At 44.8% G+C, this 23,509-nt stretch overlaps 1 protein-coding gene across 1 annotated transcript in view; it reads left to right on the top strand.

The window, feature by feature from the left end:
* Positions 1-22,694, top strand: part of CHST11 (carbohydrate sulfotransferase 11) — a gene marked incomplete at both ends in the record, with an annotated part of 175,929 nt that extends 153,235 nt beyond the window's left edge. The window contains one exon of the mRNA XM_082004658.1: positions 21,846-22,694. Coding sequence (XP_081860784.1) covers positions 21,846-22,694 — 849 coding nt within the window. The remainder of the gene's footprint in view (positions 1-21,845) is intronic.
* Positions 22,695-23,509: the final 815 nt, after the last annotated feature.

Below are 23,509 nucleotides of genomic sequence, written 5' to 3'. Positions count from 1 at the left end.
GGAAATTAATGTAATTATGTAATATGGAAATTCCCAGCAAAGGTGCCTGTTCCCCTTCCCTATGATAAGGCCTCCCTAGTCATACTATTTTACAGCCACGCTGTAGTTCATCTGAACCATGAAGTGCAAAGCAACTGATTTTTTTGATCAAGGTCTAAATTAGAATATTGCAATAAGAGTGTTTCTCTTGTACTTAAAATAATGTGTATTTCTGTATTGCATTAACAATATTCTGCATTACACTAAGTAGTTTTTAACATATGAAGTGCAACAAGGCAGTAGCTGTCTATCTGTCTAATAATAGATTCCATAAGCTGTATCGGTAAGTTGAAAGTAGCCATCTGTCTACTAAAGCATGTCCTTCACATGGGATTGTCCCAAAATAAGAATTTTCTGTTCCAAAAATCTGGTTACAGAAATTGGATTGTTACTGAGAGCATGAAATACTGCCTTTCCATTGGCTCTTGATGACCAAAGAGGCAGAAAACATGACCTGCAAGGTTGGGAAAATGTCTTGAGGTCACAATTTACCAAACCTCAATGTCTCTATTATGTTCTTCAAAGCGGGAGAGCTTAAAACAAACACCAGCACTGTGGGAGGCACCTGGAGAGCACTGGCAGTCTGTTCATCTAGACATCAAATTCTTCTCATCTGTTTGCAGTCCTCGTCACATCACAATGGAAACTTTCAGGACTGGACTCACGCTTAGGATATCAAAGTCATTGCCCTTGTTATCTTTTAGTTCCTCTTGCGTGAAAGCTTTGGTATGAAACTTAATAATAAAACCTGTGGGCAGCTCTCCTAATAGTATACATCTCCCTCATGTTAGTGGGTCATCTGCTCAGCCCTCAGCAGGGTGCGTTGCATCCTGCAAAAATTCTCATAACTTTCTCAGGTGGGTATTTTCATGATAGCTACTGGACAATTCCCATCATTTGAGACTGCTGAAACACAGCAGCCCTGTAGAGGCATGGAGATCGGAAACATTTGTAGATTTTTTTTTTTTTTTTTACTGAAGTCTGCTGTGTGTTCCTTCATTATAAAAAGTGTTGCTTTTCTCTGAAACTGCTGTTGATGCACTAGCCCTAAGGCATTTAAAGACAACGTTTCATACCTGCCTTCGCAGTGAAAACAACACTGTTGTGAAGAGGCAAAGCATTTTAATGTTATTTGTCTCTACTCATTGTTGCTCATTTTCTTTGCCTTTTAATTTGTGTCTGCTCAATTTCTCCATTACTTTTATTAATTATTGGAACAGCACTTACTGGTCTCAGCTACCTATCAGTTCTTCACAGCCCTGGACATTGCAGAAACACAGCAGAGGAAGTTCTTGAAGTCACTGCCAGGCTTGACATTAATTTCCATAAGGCCCGTGATCTGAACCACAATCTTCTTGCAGTGAAACTTAAGACATGATAAAAAATTGGACTGTGCTTAATTCTAGTCTTGTCAATGGCAAACACATTTTTCATTGAGCATTGAACTTGGTAAGAACATGGAAAAGCATCATGCAGAAAAGGAAACACTGGAGTGAAAACGAGGAAACCTCTATATGGTTGTCATGTTACTTTGGTAGATTTACTGCTTGCAGAAACTGATCAGAGACCAGGACACTGTTGGGTGTCAAGCTTGGCTCTGCCACAGAGTCACTGCGTGACTCACATTTATTGAACAGCGATAATGTTTACGTGCTTCACAGTGGGGCTGAGTTTGTGATTGCGGAGATCACATATGCTCCTACATGGACATAAGCTGTCTGCTTGTTCACGAATAACCCAAACGAAAGGCTGCTGCTTTATGTTTGGATGACAGATGGGTCTGGTCTAGTCATGTTTTTGTTGGCGTTCACCTATTCAGTGTACAGCAGTGAGTGCACTGCTGAGCGCTCTTCTTTAATCTCTTAAGTAAAATACGCGTTTCCTCTCTTGGAAGGTCTTTCTAGGTTAGATATAAAAGATAGGTTAGTGTGACTAACTATAGTGTAAATTACTGTTGTCTAGATTTAGACTTCTAAGAACTGAGTCTGGGAATAGTCTGTGGTTTCTTGACTTTGTTGAGCCGCAGAGGGAGCAAGCTTACATCATGCCTGATGACCACAACCAGCACTAGTTCAGTGGTTTCTTTGATACAATTAAGAGATTGCTTTTAGTTTTAATCACTTGCTATTTAAAGGTCCAGGAGAGAGACTGATTTACAAGTCCTCTCAAACTTTGCATGGGGTCAGGAAGGCCATGAACACACAGAAGGCAGGGCCATTAAAAAAAGCAAAGCTAGGGTAAAAGTATGTCCATTTTAAAAACAAATCTATAAATTTTCCATCCAAAATTATATTTGTTATTCTTCACAGTAGCTGTATAGCTGTGAGCTGCCTATTGAATGACTCTAGCGTCCTTGAACATAAAATTCTGTTGCGTAAATAATTTCAGAAAGTGTTTTCTTATGGTTCTGTTGAATCTTTTAAATTATCCCATCTCTGTATACCCACCCCATCATATCTCAGATGCAGAGCTTTTTAAATCTCCGTGAAGTGATATGTTACATCCCTAGCTGCATTCCCATGATTCCACATATCCATGCATTTCATTTATATTGTTAATTTGGCATCAAATCCATCAGATTGGCCAGTTCTGGGAAACCAGATAGTTAGAAATAGTCAAGGGTCCATGAGTCAAAAAACACCAGGCCTGGTTTGCCACAGACACGTTCATGAGTTCGGCTCTTCCATTGTGGCCAAGCTCAGAGGACAGGTCACTGCCACTACTTCCCCCAGCTTCAGGGCTCGCTGGAGGCCAGGTCAACCACAGCTTCAGTCCTGCCTGCTGGCTCTCCAGCTGGTTGAGGTCACCTTGGGTGGGTGAAGTGACCCATCTCTGCTCCTTTCCAGTGGCACAGCAGAGAGAATCGGGCTCCTCCTCAGCCTTCTCCTCTGCTGCAGCTCTTCAGGAGGGGTACAGGACAGCCCAGCACCCTCCTCCAGCTGTACATTCTGCTCCCACCGACGGCGGCGCTGGATGAGGGCGTTCACCAGCCAATGCCACAAAAAATTGTCAGGAGTTGAGCACAGTTCGTGGATTTTCTATAAAAAACTAATTACAGACTTTATTGCTGAGTGCCAAATCCATTTTCCCCTCTTCTGGGAGCCATTCAATAAACTTTATGTTCTGAGGTAGAGCAAAACTGCTGTAGTTTAATGCAGTGTTTTATGCGTCTTCCCTGCACTCTAACACCTGATTTTTGCTAATAGCCCAGTGTGGATTTTCTTTTTCTTTCTAAATTATATTAATAGGCCTGAAATGTCCCGTGACATGGCATTTCCCTCTAGAGGCTTACTCCTTCTTCCCTGGGAAGAAGCCAGTATTTCCAGGAGCGGTTGCCTGTATAGATTTGTCACCTAGACGGATGTGGGCTTTGGGTGGGATCAGACCAGGTGGAGTCCCCGCTGCACCATCATGCCAATGCAAACCAAAGGGACAAAGGTGGATTAGCATCACTCTTGCTCCACCACCCCCATGGGACACTGCATCCCCTCCCCTGACTGCGCAGGGTGACAATAAGGACCCTGTGGCACCACCGTACACAGTCTTAACCCAATGTTGTGTTGGCTCAGGGTAAGCATCACTCTTCAAGTCGGTGCTGGGTGCTGAGGGCTGCTCCCATGAAGAGGGTCTGCAGAGTTTGGCTTTCTATGCACTGAGAGTGCCCTGGGGTGAGGACATGCTCGCTCCTTCCCGGAGCAAACGCTCTTTCAGACATGATTGCTTGTGAGGAAGGGATGCCACAGTTTAGGTGGCATCTGTGACTTTGAACCTGGGGACCTGGGCTGCATTTACATTATCTAAAGGCCTCAATCTGGGAAGCGCTATTAAAGAAAAGAAATAATGCAGAAGGTAAGACTTTCAGATGATTAGCATCTATGTTTATACTCCTTTCACAGAACCACAGGACTCTGTTAGTGCAAGTTCTTGGGCATAAACCAGAGCAAACCATGCCTGGAAATGAAAAACAACACTACCTAAAATGAAAACCCCATCCAAGAAACGAACCCACAGAGAAACAAACTCAGAATTGAGGTTGTCACAGTGGTTTTCATTCAGCCTTTTTTAACTGCCCCATTTCCACATTCATGATCTTCTGGCCATGGGTGCATTTGATGGAAAAAAAAAAAAAAGGAAGCATAAACTTCAGCAGAATATCGGAAGAAATGCTTTGCAAGAGAGGTGCACTAGGATTATAAAAAGTTTTCCTCCCCAAAAGCAAATGGGCTTTAAAAACAAGACTAGGCAGTGCATTGACTATGGCTTACTAGGGTACTGCACAGCAGAAGGAGGGTCTCTGAGTGAAAACATCTTTTCTAGCTCACACCTGTGATGGGGGAAGATTTTCAAAGGCATTAAGAAGCCATTGGTGCAGTAACTCCCATATGCAGTTTCAAAAACAATCATCTGCGTGACACTGCAGGTGACACTCCCCAACGCTGGGGTTCAGGACGCACCGTCATCCTCTACTGAGCAGAGAAGCTGTGCAACTTCTGGCAGTAACCCGTCAGCCCTATAGCATCTCTCTGTGCCACTGGGTGAGCGATAGGGCTTCTTTAGGGGGTGATAGTGGTGGTATGCAGCTCTTAACAACAGCAAAAATTCCCAGAGAGTCAAATCCAAAGCTTCTGGAAATCAAGAGGAAGTTTTTGATTGGAAATTATTCACTGGCTTTTGGATCATGCTGATATGTGGGGTTTTTTTGTTTTGACATTGCCTGAGACAAAGGGAAATTAGGTTCTTGATAGTACCGCACCAGATTGCAGGCTCTGCATCTTGGACTTTTAATTCAGAACAACTGTTACTTTTATTAGTTTTGTGTTATGTCTTATTTTACTACAATCTTTTTTTTTATTTCATAAATATTAATTCCCCAGACAGTCTCTTTTGTTTAGTAGTTTTCATCTATCACAGGCTTTTCTGTTTTCCTTTCCTCTCTCATCCCAGAGAGATGTCATCCTCTGCCATCAAAAGCGAGAGCTTCTCAAAGGAAGCTCTTCAGCCCAGAGACGTAGGAGCAATATTTTTACTACGTATCATTTTTGTTTTCTTCTCTGTGTTCTTTCCCCTTCACTTCCTAATGCCAGAGCCAGGCTCTGATTTCGCTTGCTTCTTTGGAAGGGACTGTAATGTTTTAAAAACCTAATCACCATCTTTTTTCTCCTGTCATCCATGGACAGTCATTTTAGACCATTCATTCATCTTTGTACTGATGTTGAGGTACCAGACTGCTTTACCGGATGCCATTCAAACCCAGAGAGCTGTTCCCAGGCAGCCTGTGGTTTTGTTACTGTTTGGTTTGGGTTTTTTTTTTTCCATGGAATTGCTTGAACTACTTGTTTTCCTTCACCTTCTCTACTGTGTTTCTAGTCATTTTTAATGCAGATGAGTTAGATGTGGTAGGCTGAAGCAGGTAGGCAGAGTTGTAGTACTTCATTTAAGCTGTACCTACTAACCAGGTTCTTAGTGCTACTTCTTCAAATTGGACTGGTTTGGCTTAATATTGTCCACTTATTCCAGATAAACTGTATGCTTCTCATGTCCCCGTTTCTTGCAGTGAACCCAGTACTTCTCCAGGAAAAATCAAATGCTGCCTTTATAGATCCGTGAACTTTATGTTTTTTTCAGTAACATACAGGTTGATTTTCAGAGGTGTGGCAAACTCATATTATCAAATTAAAAACCAGACCAACACATGTAACCCTCCTTTCTTGTACTTGTGATTTTTTTTTTCAATCCCAGTACAACATCTTGGAGTATCTGACTGTACTGGACTTTGATGACTTTCCATTTGGTCTCAGGCGCATGTAAGATAGTTGTTTTGATAAATGGAAAACTATATGTGTTGCTGTAGTACGATATACATTTTCACAACAGGTAGTGCCAAATGTCTGTTATTAATTTCTCATAGACACCAACCTGATACGGAAGTTGCACCCAGTGGTGAATCTCATAAGTGTTGGTCAGGAAAGAAATAACAAAAGAGGGAAAGGTGTAAGTCTAAACCATTAAATGCTTTGAATACCTGTAATCTGCTAATACCAACATTCTTTACTGCCACAATTTCTCAACCTGAATTTTGAGACTCCAGTTTAATCCATTTACTTAACCTTTATGTAACTGGGAGGACTAGGAGCTTCAGGGAGTACAAATATTTAAAGAGATATTTTGGTCTGAAATTCTCCCAGAGAAGTACCAGGAACTAGAGCTGAAAAATAAACCCCATCCCCCATCTTAAAATACAAGCAGAATCACAGAAAATTGAAAGTGCTGACAGCGTTGGGTTGCCTTGCCTTGAACCCGGCAGAGTTGCGCTTGGGCAGGGAGGAGATGTTGGGAGAGGACAAGGTTCAGCTGGTGAAGATGGTAGAAAAATGCAGCAACACTGGACCAGTTCCTTGTGGCTTCTCACATCTGGAAACCAGGGATGATGCATTATGCTTTGAAGTTTACAGATGGAAAAAGACCAGATAAGTACTGAGTGTTATTTTTATCCCAGACCTCAGTCCGCAATAGCGGCTCCAGATGCAGCTTCAGGAGGAATTATTCATCCTGCCAGCACCTGCAGATCCCCCTGCAGTTTATCTGAGGTTTATTTGGGAATGAGCATTTATTCCCATTGAATGTGTACATCTGTTGCCTTTAGTCCCTAACAAGGCAGATCATAGCTAAAATATGCCCATATTTTAGTGGACTCAGGACTGCTCCACTACCTCGCTGAAGGGAGCAGAAAGATCTCATAGTACTTCCAACAAGCTGAAATTTTAGGCTACGCTTGAGCTCCTAAGATTTACTGACCTCAGTTGATCCACAAAACCTAAGTGGGGAGGGGACAACAAGAGGGGCCCAATCCTGTCTGCAGTGTTGGAGTGGGTGAAGAGGGAACAAAAAGATTTATTAGGCTGATGTGTAGGCCCTCCGTAGCCTAGCTGGCTGTTCAGCAGTTTTTCCGAGTTGTTCAGTTTTTCTCAGCTAATCTTGGCAAGTGTTTTCTCCTCCTGGAAACGGTATAAGCGAACCTGTGGTTTATCTCTGCTCAGGTGGTCCTTCTCTCTCTGAAGCTGCAGACAAGAGAACATGAATCGTTGAAAGTGAAACAGGAGCAGATGTTCTGCATCAGGTTTAAACTAGTAGTGTATGGTAGCTGCTTTATCTCAATCTCTTAAGTACTATGTGTGTTTTGGAGCAGCCTCTTACTCATCCTGTTTAACATTCGTGTCTTCCTTTGAAAATGTTTGCATCTCCCCTCTCTGCTCCCAGCCTTCCATGGGTTTGAAAGTTCAACTTGAGCTCTAGTGGTGCTGAGTGCAGCTTGCAAGAGGGATGCTGGGGGTGTTAAATGAAGAACATCCGAGGAGAGTGAGGAAAGAGAAGTGAGAGGCACAAGTGAAAAAGAAGTTCAGGCAGAATGAAGAATTAAGGCTAACCTTAAAATAACTGGGACTCCTTTGGACCCTGTATTGCATTAACTCGGGGCTGAGAGAATACAGTGGTGCTAGTAAGGTGAGTTAGGGGGCCTTGACCACTTCTGAAGAGCACAGGGGAGAGGGACTAAAGTTGGGGGCTTGCACTTGCATGTGCATAAAGAGAGGTGATGGTGAGCTGGAAGAAGAGTGCACCCAGGAGGACAGAAAGAGTTGAATGAAATTGCAGTTTGTTCCTGGAAGCAGTGAATCCCACATACTGCTTTCCCCCGTGAGCAAAGCTTATTTTTAAACAAACAAAGCCAGAGATAAAGTTAGGTCATGGAGCAGGAAGAGAAGGTCTCTAAAAACAGTAGGAGAAGTTGGGAAGAGGTTTTGTGAGACTTCCTTGCTCATGCTAGCTGGGATACCCAGCAGTTGGAAGATACACATGGGGATGGATTACAGGAATGGATACAGGGTTGATCATAAACCTGATCAAAAGCGTTTAAGTATGGTCCTTGCAAATGGACCCTCACAGGGTGACATGCTCCAGCTAGCATTAACCTCCAGCAGGGATTTAGAAATAACAGCATAAGCAGAGTTTAATGAACTCAGTTTTATATTTGAAATGCAAAACTGAAAGGGTTGAGAGCAGTTGGATGCCACTGTTATCTCAAGGTCAGCTGTGCAGATGCATCTCATAAAAGGCAGGATAACGTTCAAAGAACAAAATTCACTGTTAATTATCAGCATGTTTGTGGGAGGCGTTTGTGCCGTAGAAGCCCCCCCATAAGGTGAAGGGCGCGGCGGTGCTTGGCAGCTCTCCCTGCCTTGTGAAGATGGGTCCTGCAGCAGGCAATGCTGTGGGTTGGAGGAGTAACCATTAGCTCTTCATTCCTGCACCCAGTGGGTAGCAGTTACTGCACAGATAATCTAAAACAACAGCTCTCTTAGCTGGACATTGTAACTTAGGCTTACTTCTCCTGTCAGGAATATCACCTCTTCCCTCACTATGTGAACTTGTCACTTTTACCTGCTTCTAAATCCGTGTTACCTGGCAGCTCTGGAGAAGGACAGCCTCCATTCAATAAGCCAGAACAGCATCAACACCCAGTGTTTCTCAGGAGCCATCAGGGGCCTCTGCTGTCTTCATTAAAATAATCCGAGAGGTGACAGCACTTCCAGGTACTGATGGGCTGTGGGCACCATGGATCTTCTCAGACCACCCTATTAAGCCAGATCAGCAGCAATGCATGCTGTGCTACTGAATTTTTTCAGTCCCACCTACGCAGGTATGAGAATGTCTTTCAGGGCTTCAGTACTGCCTGGAAGCACCCGTGCAGGCTGTTCTGCGACCCACATAAGCCGCTGTGCCAGCTGGGTGCTTACCACTGGGATGTGGGCAGGGGTGTATATACGCATATGCGCGCGTATGTATATAGGGAGATGTATGAATTCTCGCCCAGTTAAGCGTAACTTGTTAATCAAAGAGAAAATAAGCAGCTTATAAAAATGAAAAGCCCTGAGAACAGCAACAGGCTGGTAAGGGTGAGCAAGCAGAAGTCAGTGGTGGCTGGAGTCATTGACAGCCGAGCAGCCAGTTCCCCCATCAGTACGTTTCCAAGGCTGCAGTACCGAAAAGCAGCGCAGTGGGCGTAAACCACCAGGCTCTACATTTTCCCTGTGCTGAGGGGCAGCTGCCCACGTGAGCAGCTTAAGGGCAAAGCGCACCCCTCTGCAGCGCGAGCAGCCCCGAGGGAGGTGGAACAGCGCTGGCCCCGGGTGCGGGACCGAGCCGCCCTGTTGCCTGCTGTGCAGGAGAGGGCACGCGTCCATCGCGTGCACGCTTCCGTCGAGCGCACGCTTCCGTCCCGTGCACGCTTCTGTCACATGCATGCTTCCGTCGAGCGCACGCTTCCGTCGCGTGCACGCTTCTGTCAAATGCACACTTCCATCGTGTCCATGCTTCCGTTGCTTCCATCGCGTGCACGCTTCCGTCGAGCGCACGCTTCCGTTGAGCGCACGCTTCTATCGCATGCATGCTTCCGTTGCTTCCGTCGAGTGCACGCCTCTGTCGAGCGCACGCTTCCGTCACGTGCATGCTTCCGTAGAGCGCACGCTCTCGGCTCCTGTCGCCCGTGCAGCTGAGTGCCTCGATTCGCTCCTGGCTGCCAGACCCTGTCCCTTCGGACCGGAGGGCTGCGGGCTGGCACCTCGCCGCTGCTCGCCTTGCCCTGCTGCTTGGGAAGAGGGGCTGTCTTCCCCACCTTTCCGTGCCCTCCACACTCACAAATGCCGTGAACGCCTGCCCGGTGCTGCAAGTCAGCTTCGGGGACAGCAAGGACCCGCTTTGGGAGATTTTTGCATGCAGAGCAAGAGCCAGATGAAAAGTTGGTCCTGGAGCTCGTTTTTTCTTCCGATCTTTGCTGGCATGCTCAAGCTGCAGGTGGGACGAGGCAGATGACAAGGATACGAGAGCAGCGAAGAGGGAGCCAGCCCTTTCACCAGAGAGAGGGAACTGATCAGAGGCTGGCGCGCGTTCAGCAGCCATGAAAGGAGCAGAGTGCAAGGAGACAGAGCTTGGCTGCAGCCGGAGGAGGATCCCGAAAGCAAGAGCTCAGAGTGGCCTTTTCTGCCCGTTTTCTTTGGGAAGTTTGGAAAAGAATGAGCATTTAAAAAAGGGGAAAAAAGATGATGTGCAATTTCTTTCAGGGGGTAGTTTAGGGAACAGTTTCAAAAAAATAGCTGCCATTTAAAGAAATACTAAGAATTTGTTCTTCAATTGTAAGTTAACATTTCGTATGCAGTCCCTAAATGGATCTGTTATTAGATGAGACAGAGAACCCTTAGAAATCACAGTAAACACAGCTGCAGAGATGAGGAAAACTAACAAGGCATCATGCTAATAATTGTACCTTCCAGTTGTCTTTAAATCGCTGACGAAAGTTCCCTTCAACATTGCCCTCATGCTCCGACATAATGAGGCTTAATGCGGCAAGTCAGATGCTTAAAAATAACAACCTAGACACTTTAAGGCTTGTCAGGATTTAAAGAAGGGTACCCAGGCATGTTTTCTGTTCTTTTATTGCTGTGCTGAGGTCTCCCCACTGCAATCCAGAGGGACCAAAGGAGACGGGAAGTTTCCAGCGAGGACCTGGTGGTCAGATCCACAGAGCTTTGAATATTGTCGTCTGTGTAGAGCTGGCACAGTGGATGGAGCACGCTGGCATTTGGGAAGAGGCGTCGATGGCCAACAGAGACGGCAGCCTTGTGTAGCTGCTCTTTGCTTCCCAGAGAAGCCTGTGGTGGAGTCATTTGTGGTCGGCTACTGGCAGTGAATTTCTTTCTGTGCACAAAGACTGAAACATCTGTTTTTTTAAGAAAATGGGAAAATATTGCAAAAGCAAACAAAACCGTCTCCTGTGTCATGGTACATCATCAGTCTTTTGCTTTGGTCCCTCTTTGGGTCCAATCCTGACAGCGTTAGGGTTGGACTAAATGACTACTGCTGGCTTGTTTGGGGCTGAGCATCCCTGAGGGCCGGAGTCACTGGTATCTATCTCAAGATGGAAGAAATCAGACGTAGGAAGCTATTGATGAAACAGGCTTTCCATGTTAACCCAGAATCTTGTTTCTGTACTACTTCATTCTGCAGCAGGAAGGTTTCCTGGGAAGCCTGTTGTGATGAAGATTATAAATGGATGCTAGCATTTAATAGAAAAGGCCTTTTGTCTTTTCAAGCAGGGGGTCATCTAATTCTTTTTGTGCAGCAGCAGAAAGGTGAAAAGTTTCCAGTTAACTATAATTAAGGCCGTGGAGAAAGAGCAACCCTGGTTAGTTGCCTTCTGTGAACATTAGCGAGCGGCATGGACAAATGTTCCAGGAAAAGTTGCCTTGGAATAGCAAGGTTCAGTCTGAGCACAGTACAACCTTACCAAAGGGAAGTAAAAGAAATTCAATGTTAATTTTTAATAGTTTAGTTGAGGAGAAGAAAATCCATTTATCCAAAGGATTTGGGTATTTTGCCAGTCTGTGTCGGGATGAATTCATTCAAATCATTACATGAAAAAAAAGAGTCAGACTGAGATGGGAGACGAAATATGTTCTTGTTTCTGTTTCTCGACCTGCCGGGGAGTGAGATCAGCTCTCTCCTCCCCATCTCCTCCGGCCCTTTGCACCGTCCCGTTAGACAGCAAGCGAGCCTCACTGGGGCGAGCTTACGGCAGGGTTCTACGCTGTCGGGCGTGATCACTGCTATTTCCAGCATCCTACCTTAAAAAAACCCAGCACTGCGTTTCTTGGTGGGGGCCTGAGCCTGTATCCCTGGTTCACGGGAGGGAGGAGATGTTAGGAGGGGACATCCTGCAGTGTCCCCCACAGAGTGCCTGCCCCAGCCATGGGAGACGGGGACTCAACACACCTAAATATGTAATTACAGCGTTCCCCTCTGCTCCAGCGGGTTGCTAAAGCCCGTGAACTATATGTAAAGAAACCAGCTATGCAGCAACTATCTTCTGTTTTTCCTATTCGGGTTTCAAAAGCTTTGGAGCAATATTGGTGCATCACACGCTGAGTTAAAAATTGGAAACATATTACCCTGATTTAGCATGGGACTGAGTAAATTGTATTCAGTTGGAATAGCACATATCCCGCTGAGAAGAAAATAAGTATTTCTACTTGACTGTGTGACACCTAAGCTGCAACCCAGAGGTACAGGAGGAGGATTTGTGTTACCGAGAAATCCATTAATGGCGGCGGCCGGGTCAGAGCTGCCAGGGCTGAGCAGGGCGCGTGTGCCGCAGGCGGTGCCAGGCGTTCGGGCTGCCGGCACCTCCTCCACCGCATCCCGCGCAGGGTCTCGCACGGTGCCTGTCGCGGTGGGGTCCAAGCAGCTGCCTGGTCTCTGCCCGCCTCGTAGTTTGATGCCGTTGCCTTTTCCTGAGGGAGGTTTCGTACAAAGCAGCGGCCTCTCCACCTGCGTGGCCCTGCCGCATTTGCTGAAAGCCTTCAGGAATGAAGCGGGTGAAACACCTAGGTGTGCAACAGTGAGCTTAGCTTCCAGAAGCCACCGTCCCAGGTTCGTGAAGCTTGAAGGACCCACAAAGAGACACCTGCCCACACGGTAGGATCATTTGGGCCCCTCTGACACCTTCTCAAGCAGGTTCTTGGAGGTTCACAGTGCTGGAAGTTCCTCACTCTGTTTCAGCACAGACATACCTTACCCTTTCTGTTGGGGTTTTCCCTACATCTAAACTGAATCTCTCTTGTTTAGCTTTATTGCTACTTGTCCTAACCACAGCGAGTCCAGAGAGCAGATTATTCCCTTCCTCCCTGTGGAATTTTTTATGTGTTTTTATATTTATGTATCTATCTGCTTTGTCCCGTTTCCTCCCTCCACCCAGTTTATCTCACCCCTACTACCACAACTTCTTGCAACAGAGAAATAAATGTCAGTTTTTCCATCGTCTCCCAGATGCCAGCTACGTTAAAATGCAGTTTCTTACTCTTATTTTCTAAGGGCTACTCCCAGCTCCACCCTGGCTGACTCCATGCATCCCCAGCCCAGTGCTCCTCCTGGTGCACCATTTGCAGATGCCCGTGGCGTGCCTTTTGCTAACCAGTTCTCAAGCCTCTCCTTGAAAACCACATCCACAGCTCCTGCAGGAGAGATGTAATAGCAGAGTACAGCAGCTACAGGTCACTCCCTTGGCTTCGAGCTTCCCAGTGCCTGTGCTCCTCCCCAGGCTTGGGTTGTCCCAGTTTGCAATCCATCTACGCCGTGAATGCAACCTGGGAAGCACGAGGTAAACCGTGGAAGTCCCGTTGACCCTATCTACGGGCCCTGGCGACTTGGAGGCAGTTCTGCGAGCCCGGCCCTTTCCCAAGCAGCTGCAGCCAGCAGCAGCATATCCCCCGGAAGGGGCTTTCCCAGGGGAGGCTGGATGCTGTCGGCTCCCCCTCAGCCAAGAAGGTTGAGTGCAGCCCTGGGATGTGGCACGCTGTTGTGTCCCACCGCCAGGTCGGAAGGCACCGCAGCTCTGTCACCCTCACCCCACCACGGCAGCTGAGGTCCCGGCCTGGGGTTTCATCTGCTTCATTTTGCTGGGAGAGAAGAGAAGGGTTTGGCCATCTGCTAAATTCCCCATGGCCCCCTCCCTGCTGACACCCGGCGTCGGCCGCTGGAAAAATGAGGCACAGCGCTCTTTGTACAGGCAACGCGGGGCTCCAAACTTGTCTTCAATAAATAAAATCCCAAGAAACCTGCCGACATGATGATCCCCGCCCCCCTTAATTATTCCCAGCTCCAGGCTCCTCCGGCCTTCCTGATGGTTTCTCACATCTCGGGTGTATTGCGCTCGAACTCAGCCACTTCCATGTTGCCTGCCCTGTGTTTGTAAGATTCCTTAGAGCTTGAGAACAGCAACACGCACGGCGGCTCGTCCTTCCCCCCACTGTGTGGCCAGGCCATAGGTCTTTCTGCCTGGTCTTCCTGGGGACTTCCAACTTTTCCATCTCCTTGTTCAGAGGAGACATTTTACAGGATGTATGCATTCGTCTCATTAGCCCCAAACCCTACGTATTGTATGAGTCCTGACACCAAATCGTTTTGAGCAGGGAGGGTGGGAATGGACAGGCTTCCAAAGATGTTTGGGATTATACAGGAGAGCGTGGCGTTTAAAAGGCCTTGAATCCATACCTTATTGTGTGACAGAGTCTTAGGCTGGTTAAAAAGCTGGTTTTAACATACAGCTGGTGTCGCTTGGTGTCAGTCTGTGATTTCTCAATGAGATTTTTGTATCATTTGGGCTCACTGTGGTGCTTTACTTTCTCTCCAAGACAAAAAGGCCAATACTTAATGACCTAGTTGTGAATTTTTCCCAGGAAAGCATCAGCATCTGCGGCTGCATCTGTGTCTGCCGCTGGATTTTGGCTGTTTTAGTGTTGCTTCTTCTCTAGCACCCAGATCATGTACCTGGACAAAGAAGAGCGAATGCCAAAGTTGATGCGGGTTTGGGGTGTGTTGTCATTCAAATAACTGTAGCCTCCGGACCCACAGTAATGCAACCGTGTAACTGTTTCGCCCTTCCCTTCTACGTGCATGCACACGGATGCACACGGACAAAGTTGGGACCATGTACAGGGAGAAGGAGGGAATATGTGAAGCAATTTAGGATTTTTGACAAGACAGTGCTAGCAGCTACTGTGTATGACTGTTTTACTCTTAACAGCGTTGATTCGTCTTTTCATGGCCCTGCTGCATTCTGTACAATGGGAACTGAAAACGGTGTGGTTATCTTGAGTTGCAATACAGAGAATTATTTGAAAAAAATGCCTATTTGGCCTTATCTTCTCTGTGGGGCAATAAGTTCAATGCATGAAGTGGAGAAAAGGAAGCACTTTGTAATGTTTCAGGAGTTTCCTTCAGAGGATATAATTTGTCTCCAAAATTTTCTCACTTAGTAAAAATGCTCCTAAGTTAATTTTATTATTTTCTATTATCCAGCCACTCCGTAGAGACATTTTCATAGCAAATTTGTGTTCCGGTTTGTCTGTTTGCAAGTTGTCAGGGAAGATGTTAAGCATTTCCATCTCCAGTACAGACAGTGTGCTTTCTAGTCTGCTTTATTGGACTTCAAATAAACATTAGTTGAGGTTTTGGTGGGGTTCTCATTTGAGTGCTGGGAATTTCTGAAAAGTTAAGTCAAGAATAATATGCTATGAAATGTGAAAGAAATCAAAGTATGAAATGTTGCAAAGCTATTACTTAAAAAAATTATTGCAGTCCAGGTCAGTTTAATAACATCCCTTTATCTAAATGCAATTGTTCTTTTAGATTCAGTGTTTTGATTCACACAGCTGAATTGTCTGACCGTCATCTGTAGAAATCTGCAAAAAATCATAATTATTTGTGATGATTTGCAAAATGCTTATGGCTGGACTATCAAGTATGAAAAATTGCTAGTTCCCCTTTATTGTCTAATGCTGAACTTTCTTTTAAGAAAACAATCTAGGATTTGGTGTATGGAATATATTTACACCAAATAGGGTAGTTATGGATCCAAACTGTGAAAGCAAAATTTTAAAACAGTCTAAAATAAGTCTGTAACTTCAAGGCTGTCCATCAAGGTTGCAAGAATCTTACTCATACTTTTTATGTGAAAACAGAATTGGAAATGTGCTTGCATGTAACCTCATCCTCAAAAAAAAACCCCTTAAGCATTCAGGGAAATATAAATAACACTGGGAAACATTTTATATATTAAATGCCAAACACCTCCTAGAAATTGGGTGGTGTGGTTGATGGGCTGGGGGCAGGAGAGCTGATAATACCGGAGAGATTTTAGTCAGCTGAAATAAATATTAGTCTCGATGTCACATAGCTAGGACCGTTAGTGCCATCTATAGTTAGTCTGTCTGACACTTTTCACTTTTAAGACCTTGTTTTCAATGGATTATGAGCCTGCTGCACACACCTTCTAAACAAATACCATTAAGAAGATTTTGGTGGAGATGAGATCTGGTTTATGCTAAACTTAACAGTGCTATTGGATAGAGCCAACTAGGTGGGCAGCGGAGATGCAGCTGATTTTGATTGATAGCTGCTTGGACAACAGATGAGGGGAACTTGCATAATTCTAGCATAGGACAGAAACCAAACCTCCAGACAAAGTGTAATTGAAGAGTTAAAGGCAGATGCAAAGCCTTCCTTAATGTAAAACTGAAGAGAAAAAGCAATTTAGCAGGGCATGGGACTGCAAACCCTATTCACAATATTTGTCCTCCTTATTTTTATAGTGAGACAAAATTTAATTAATGGGTTTTTTGAGTGACACTTAGGTATTTCCATCCTTCTATTGAAAAAGTGCTTTCAGTGCAGGTCCCTGTGGACTGGATTGATCTCTGCTCCTGAAAAAAACTCATTAATTAAAAATGTCTTGTGTTTAAATCTGAACTTGGTGCTTGGCTATCAGACTTGGAAGGGCCCTCAAAGATTATTTTATCCTGCTGTGCCTAAGTAAGCAGAAGAAAATACCTCCTGTCTCATTACTGTGTTTTACCTTGAATAACCTTTGTATGTCTGGGGTTGATGATTGTCAGTTGGTCAATGTATATATTTTTGGTCAGTGTATTCTCTAGTGCCCTATACTCAAAGCCCCCCCGCCCTGCACAGCAGACATCCACATCAGCAGAGTGCGCTGGACTTCGCTTTCCTCCCTCGTCGTTAGTTTGGGACTGATGGAGATGAGAAGCTTCTGGGATCAGAGTATCCCCAGACTACTTTTTTTTTTTTTTTTCTTTTAAATGCTGCTGAGCTTGGGAGTCTCCTGCTGCTCATGTTGCCTCCCTGGTCAACTCGATTGCTGCGTCAGAAAAGGAAGAAAAACTTTGATCTTGACATGCCCTTCTTCGCTGTCCCCCTTCACGACTTCTGCAGGAAGAAACCCGTGATCAAGTGCATCTATGGTTTTGTCAGTCCTTTCAGGGAAGAACTGATGCTTTTATCAGATGTCTTCCCAAAACCTTTAATGCCCAGCACCTGCACACATGCTTAAAAGTGCCCAAAGTGGTGTGGATTTAGGCCTTTACTTACTGTGGCTTCTTGAACTGAGGGACCAGCGAGGACCTCTGGTAATGACCACAGACGCAGCAGTCGATGTCTAAGCAGCAGTGGCTGCGCACTCACAACTCCTCTGTAGCCACATCTACGACATCTTTGGGGGAAGACAGTCCATGGCCATAACTGTTTTGCTCTTCACCCTCCGTGGGTTTTAACAATATTTATCACTTGGATCTTACTTCTCTGCCTGCTTAAATCTGTGGGGTGTATTTTCCTCATCAGTTGTGAGCACATTTTCACTGGCCAGGTGGACCTCTAGTTTAAGTAAATGCCATTTTAGTTTTGTGTAATCTTACTCTGTTGCCAGTTCCCCATACCTGAATAATTTAATTCAGGAGTTAAATTATTATGTGGCTTAAAAACCTTGCCTGTAACTTAAAATGAGGAGGAACCATATTTGCATCAGATAACTCAGTGTTAATGCATAATGTCAAAATATCAAATGGAAAAATGCTGTTGTGATTGCCTCACATGGCGCTGTAGGCTCTGGGGACCATGGAGCGCGTCCTTTGGGTTTTGCAGCTTACAAGGAAGAGTTTGGTGCTTCTGCAGGAGCTCCATTAAAGGCTCTCCAGTGCCTTATCCGACTTTTCACTCGTGCAGTGCGAGTGTGGCTTTCATGTCGCCCACTCCTTCAGCGAGAGGGCTGTTACCATTAAACCTCAAGGAGAGCCAGCAGGACTCTGCTTCTGTGGAGGAAGCAGGTAGGTCAGCTCTTCCAGGGTGCTTTGGGTGTGTTAGTCAGCGGCAGAAGAAAATTGGGTTTGATACAATTGGCATCGTTCTAGGACAGTCACCAAATTGGCCTTTTTTTACAATAAGCTGAAGTCAATAGACAAAAAAAATTACGGAAGCAGAGCTTTCAAAACTGTACTTCCTACATGGTCCTTCATCCGTCAGCCGTACCAAACGGTACTGTAATTTATGAGAATAGGGCAATACCCTTTTACTGTTACATTGATATTTAATACGTGTTCTGTGTGCTACCAGGCAGGCCAGAGCACATGGAGACCTGACCCTTGGGTGTTGGTGTATACTAACAATGTAGCTGACCAAACTTTTATGCCATTTCTTCATATTTCTTCAATGTTAAAAAGAGTGGGAGACAAGTACCACTTCAAAATACACAAGTATCATCTTTTAAATTAATTTAATGTAGTACAGTCTCATTTGCAATTGCAAATACCAAGGCTGCATTTTTCCCCTTACTCTGAATGCCTGAAAATCTCATTAATATTAATGTATGGGGAAGAATTCCTTGGCTTATTGATGTAGGAATGCACAGCTCTACAAAGATTCATCTGCAGATTGGGGTCTGAAGCAACCATTCGATTATCAAATCTGACCTACTATCTAATACAGACTATAGAATCTCATCCACTTAATTCTGTGTTTATCCCAAGAACTGGACCAGAAAAGCAAGTACAGTGCATTAACGTATTGTAATGTAGCAGTGTATTCAGGCATTTCTTATTTTTTTACTCTAAAAGCAGAGGCAAACAGAAGTACTGTGCTATATGGTACTGATGAAAATCTGCAGGAGGAGAGATTTCAGCATTTTACCTCTCTGCAGAGAAGAATTTGTATGTCTGTGTGTTTGCATAGGGTTTTGTTCAGTTTTTTGAAAATCATTCACTGGCAACTCTAACCAGTGTAGAGATGACCATTAGTTCAGTTTCTGTCTGAGGACGGCATAAATTGAAATATGGATTTTATTTTATTTTTTAATACAAAAAGTAATTTTCTTCAAAAATCTCTGTGGTTCTTGACAGTCGCTTTCTAACATCTTATTTTGGAAACTCCCTGCCAACCGGTTTTCCTAGGAAACATGAAGCACATTTCACATGTGGCTTCTCGTGTCCTGAACTATAACACAAAACTGCCCTTGAGATGCACCTGGGAGGTATTCAGGGGGATACCACACATGCACGAAAGATGAGCCAGGATGTCTAAAGGAGCTGTACTGGGCTATTGCATGTTTTAACCATTAGCCAACATTTTGCTGAACGAAGGGGCTAAAGAGGTGAGATGAGGAATGTATGAAGGAATTCAGAGGAGAAGTGATAGGGGTTACTGTACAAAATACAGAGGTCCCAGGCTTGGCACATAACTGCTGTCCTGAAGAAAAAAGTCCTCCTGCCCAAGTTTGAGGTGCACCAGCCCCTTGGTGTTGCCCATCCTATGAGAACGTTCCTCCGCAACTCACTAGCAGCTCAGAGGGAGAGTCTCTGCTGCTCACGTGTTGCGAAAGCCTTTGCTGCTCCTCGGGTGGATGAAACCTGGGTTCTTAGGGTTTGTCCATAACAATACAGTTTCTGTCTCCTTTCCTTCTAAAGCTCAGAAGTCCTACAATTGGCTTGGATCCATCTTGTTTGGTTTGAGTTTTGCCTCTAAAGTGCATTCAGAATCTGTTCGTTGAGGATTTTTTAACGTGAATCAGGGCTAACTACTGGTATTGAAAGCAGAGCTTTGATCCATGACTGCGGGAAGTTCAGTAAGAACCCTCAAGCTGGTGCAAAACTACTTGCCAAAGGGTATTATACTGGCAAGGGGGAGACCCCTATAACCGAAGACACCGAAGGAACAGCAGATATATACAGTCTACAGCACACATGCAAAGTGCCGGGTCCTGCACTTGGGTCACAACAACCCCATGCAACGCTACAGCCTTGGGGAGGAGTGGCTGGAGAGCTGCCTGGTGGAAAAGGACCTAGAGGAGCTGGTTGACAGCTGGTTGAATATGAACCAGTAGTGTGCCCAGGTGGCCAAGTTGGCCAACAGCATCCTGACCTGTATCAGAAATAGTGTGGCCAGCAGCAGTAGGGAAGTGATTGTGCCCCTGTACTCAGCATTGGTGAGGCCACACCTCAAATACTGTGTTCAGTTTTGGGCCCCTCACTACAAGAAGGATGTTGAGGTGCTGGAGCGTGTCCAGAGAAGGGCAACAAAGCTGGTGAGGAGTCTGGAGCACAAGTCTTATGAGGAGTGGCTGAGGGAACTGTCGTGGTTCAGTCTGGAGAAGAGGAGTCTCAGGGGAGACCTTATCGCTCTCTACAACTACCTGAAAGGGGGTTGTGGTGACATAGATGCTGGTCTCTTCTCCCAACTAACTAGTGATAGGACAAGAGGAAATGGCCTCAAGTTGTACCAGGGGAGGTTTAGACTGGGTATTAGGAAAAATTTCTTCACTGAAAGAGTGATCAAGCATTGGAACAGGCTGCCCAGGGAGGTGGTGGAGTCACCATCACTGAAAGTATTCAAAAAACATGTGGATGTGGCACTTCGGGACATGGTTTAGGGGGCATGGTGGTGTTGGGTTAATGGTTGGACTTGCTGATCTTGAAGGTTCTTTCCAACCTTAATGATTCTGTGATTCTGTGATACATTGCCTCAGCTGCTTTATTGCAGTGTCCTATTGTCCTAATGTCAACCTAACTAGAAGATATCAAATAAACATTTTTGAAAGACTCAGTGTTCAAGAAGGAATCTTAGGCCTCCTTGCCTATCAAATAGGAAGGTCAATACTTGCTTTAATACTTGGCTTTGAGGCTTAACTAATTATTGAGCGTAAGGGTCTTTGAAATCCATAGGTAAGTGGTATTAAGTAAATGTAAATAACATTACCAAAATGTTCACCCTGTTGCTTTAATGCAATTTATTCAGAATATGTAAAAAGGCATTTGTAGCAGTGAGGGTAGGGCTGCACAGCAAAACACCGTGCAGTGCAGAGACACCTCAGATGGCTCTGAGTAATCAAACACAGGAGCCCTGCGTCATCATGGTCCTTTGCGTGGGCTAATATTCCTTGTTTCCCAGAGGAGCTCATTACTTGTCTTAGCAGAAGCTCTTGCTGTTGTTGCTGGACACAATCTAGGCAGGAGGTGGCTGTTGGCGAGACTGTGGCCATCTATGTGCAGCTGCCCTGTGGGCCTCCCCAGGACAGATTACAACCTCTCCAAAGCATCCGGTAGCAGTGATAGTGGAAAGTTAGGGTGCTATTAACAAAATTAACAAAAGTTAGGGTGCTATTAACATAATAATAACAACGAATAACTAATAAACAAAGGCTATGGGTGAACATAGTGCTGTGTGTGTTAGAAGGCCACACACTCTTTCCTTCTCTGTCAATGTCTTTAGCAGAGAGGCAAATTTATGGCTAATATTCTGTAGCTAATATAGCTGCTCCTCAAGAAATCACATCTGAGTGATGTTGCCCTTGGGGAGTAGCAGGAATCTCCACGGGCTTCATTTCTTCTGCCAGGGTCATAGCCAAGAAACAAGCCGTGATTATTTATCCTCTAGCATAAAAGACATCAGCAACAAGAGCACATACTGCTTTCATTTTGACACGTTTTCCAACTCTGATGTCTTCCTACCCCATTTCAGCAGCAAAAGATCAGGCAGGTTCTAGCACTGCTGTAGCCGTGGGATAGAGTGCAGAGTGGAGATCTGTTTTCCAGGACTAAGAAAACCAGCGACTGCATCTCAGGATGAGGGTGCTGTAAATACACTTGCCACCAGGCTGTGTGAGCACTTGTGGTCCTTTGTGTCGGCTTCAAAGCAAAGCCCTGGACACTTTCTTTGTGAACAGCGTTTAAGCAGCACATGTCAAAAAGTTTGGAGACAAAAAGAGTTTCTCTTCTAGCATAGCAATTTTACTCACCGACATAATGAACTGTTCTATGCAGGCAGTAATCTACTTTTCTATGAATTTGTATAATAAGCAAAAAGGCAGTAAGAGTTTCCCAGCACTTGACTTAGTGATGCCTGTGCTTTCTTTGCAGTTGTCCAACACAGCAATTCTTCATCAGATTAGACGAGACCAAGTGACAGACACGTGCCGAGCTAACAGTGTATCTAGCAGGAAGCGCCGCGTGCTGACACCCAACGATCTCAAACACCTGGTCGTGGATGAAGATCATGAAATGATCTATTGCTATGTTCCCAAAGTGGCCTGCACAAACTGGAAGAGAGTCATGATGGTTTTGACGGGAAGGGGCAAGTACAGCGATCCGATGGAAATCCCAGCCAATGAAGCCCATGTGTCTTCGAACCTGAAGACCCTCAACCAGTACAGCATCCCAGAGATCAACCACCGCTTGAAAAACTACATGAAGTTCCTTTTTGTTCGCGAGCCTTTTGAGAGACTGGTGTCAGCCTACAGGAACAAGTTCACCCAGAAGTACAACACTTCCTTCCACAAGCGATATGGCACCAAAATCGTGAGGCGCCAGAGGAAAAACGCAACACAGGAAGCTCTGCGCAAAGGTGATGACGTGAAATTTGAAGAGTTTGTGGCGTATCTCATCGACCCGCACACCCAAAGAGAAGAGCCCTTCAACGAGCACTGGCAGACTGTGTACTCCCTCTGCCACCCTTGCCACATCCACTACGACCTCATAGGGAAATACGAAACACTTGAAGAGGATTCGAATTACATTCTCCAGCTGGCAGGAGTAGGCAACTACCTGAAGTTCCCCACCTATGCAAAGTCTACGAGAACTACTGATGAAATGACCACAGAGTTCTTCCAGAACATCAGCTCTGAGCACCAAACGCAGCTGTATGAAGTCTACAAACTTGATTTTTTAATGTTCAATTACTCAGTGCCAAGCTACCTGAAATTGGAATGAGGGATGGGTCGGGGGGAAAGAGGGGAGAGAAAGGCTGGTTTATTTAAGATTTTTATTTGTCATACTAAATATGGAGAATGGGTTATTTTGTAAATTAATATTTTCTTTTTTTGAATGATGCTGCGAGCAGCACAGTCAAAATTATTTAAATCAACTGTAAGAAAGGACAGCTCTCTTTGCAGGGTAACAGGATTGTGACGATCTAGCTGTAGAAATGAATAATACTGCTACACTGTTTAAAAAAAATGTTAATTGTGTTCTGGTGAATTTCATTGATCTTGCATTCCTCCAATTCTAATTAATGTTATTTATACTTATTTAAAACATGGTCTCTTGGTAGGTGTCACTTCAGCAGCAGAAATAAGATAACATTTGGACAAAAGGAGTCTGGTTTTGTGCTTTCCTCAGTTGAGTTTGTCTCTGGGTAATAATATTCTTCCATTACTATTGATGCAGGTAAATACAGGAATGGTTCTTGATACCACACACTTTGAGAAGAGGGGTGGAAATAATTTCTTCAGAAAGTGATGTTGCACTTAAGCATACTAAAAAAATCTTTCTAGCCCTGAAAGGGAAAAATAAAACAGATCTTGATAGATTCATGATATCTAAAACCCACGACTGAAAGAAATATGAATGTATTCCTTGGGAAGAGAAACCATGAATTTTTTATAAGTCTGGACTTAATGATTTTATCAAGAAGATTACTAGCCCCATTGTCTCTTAATTTGAAGCCTGCCAGCCCACATGAGTGCAGATTTGCAGGTGGTCAATCAGAAAAAAATCAGCATTTTGAAAGTGACTGTAGAGATTTT

This window comes from Phaethon aethereus (assembly GCF_964289735.1).
Source record: "Phaethon aethereus genome assembly, chromosome: 1".
Taxonomy (NCBI): domain Eukaryota; kingdom Metazoa; phylum Chordata; class Aves; order Phaethontiformes; family Phaethontidae; genus Phaethon; species Phaethon aethereus.
Note: the sequence above shows the minus strand (reverse complement) of the source record. Positions and strands in the feature narration are given on the sequence as shown.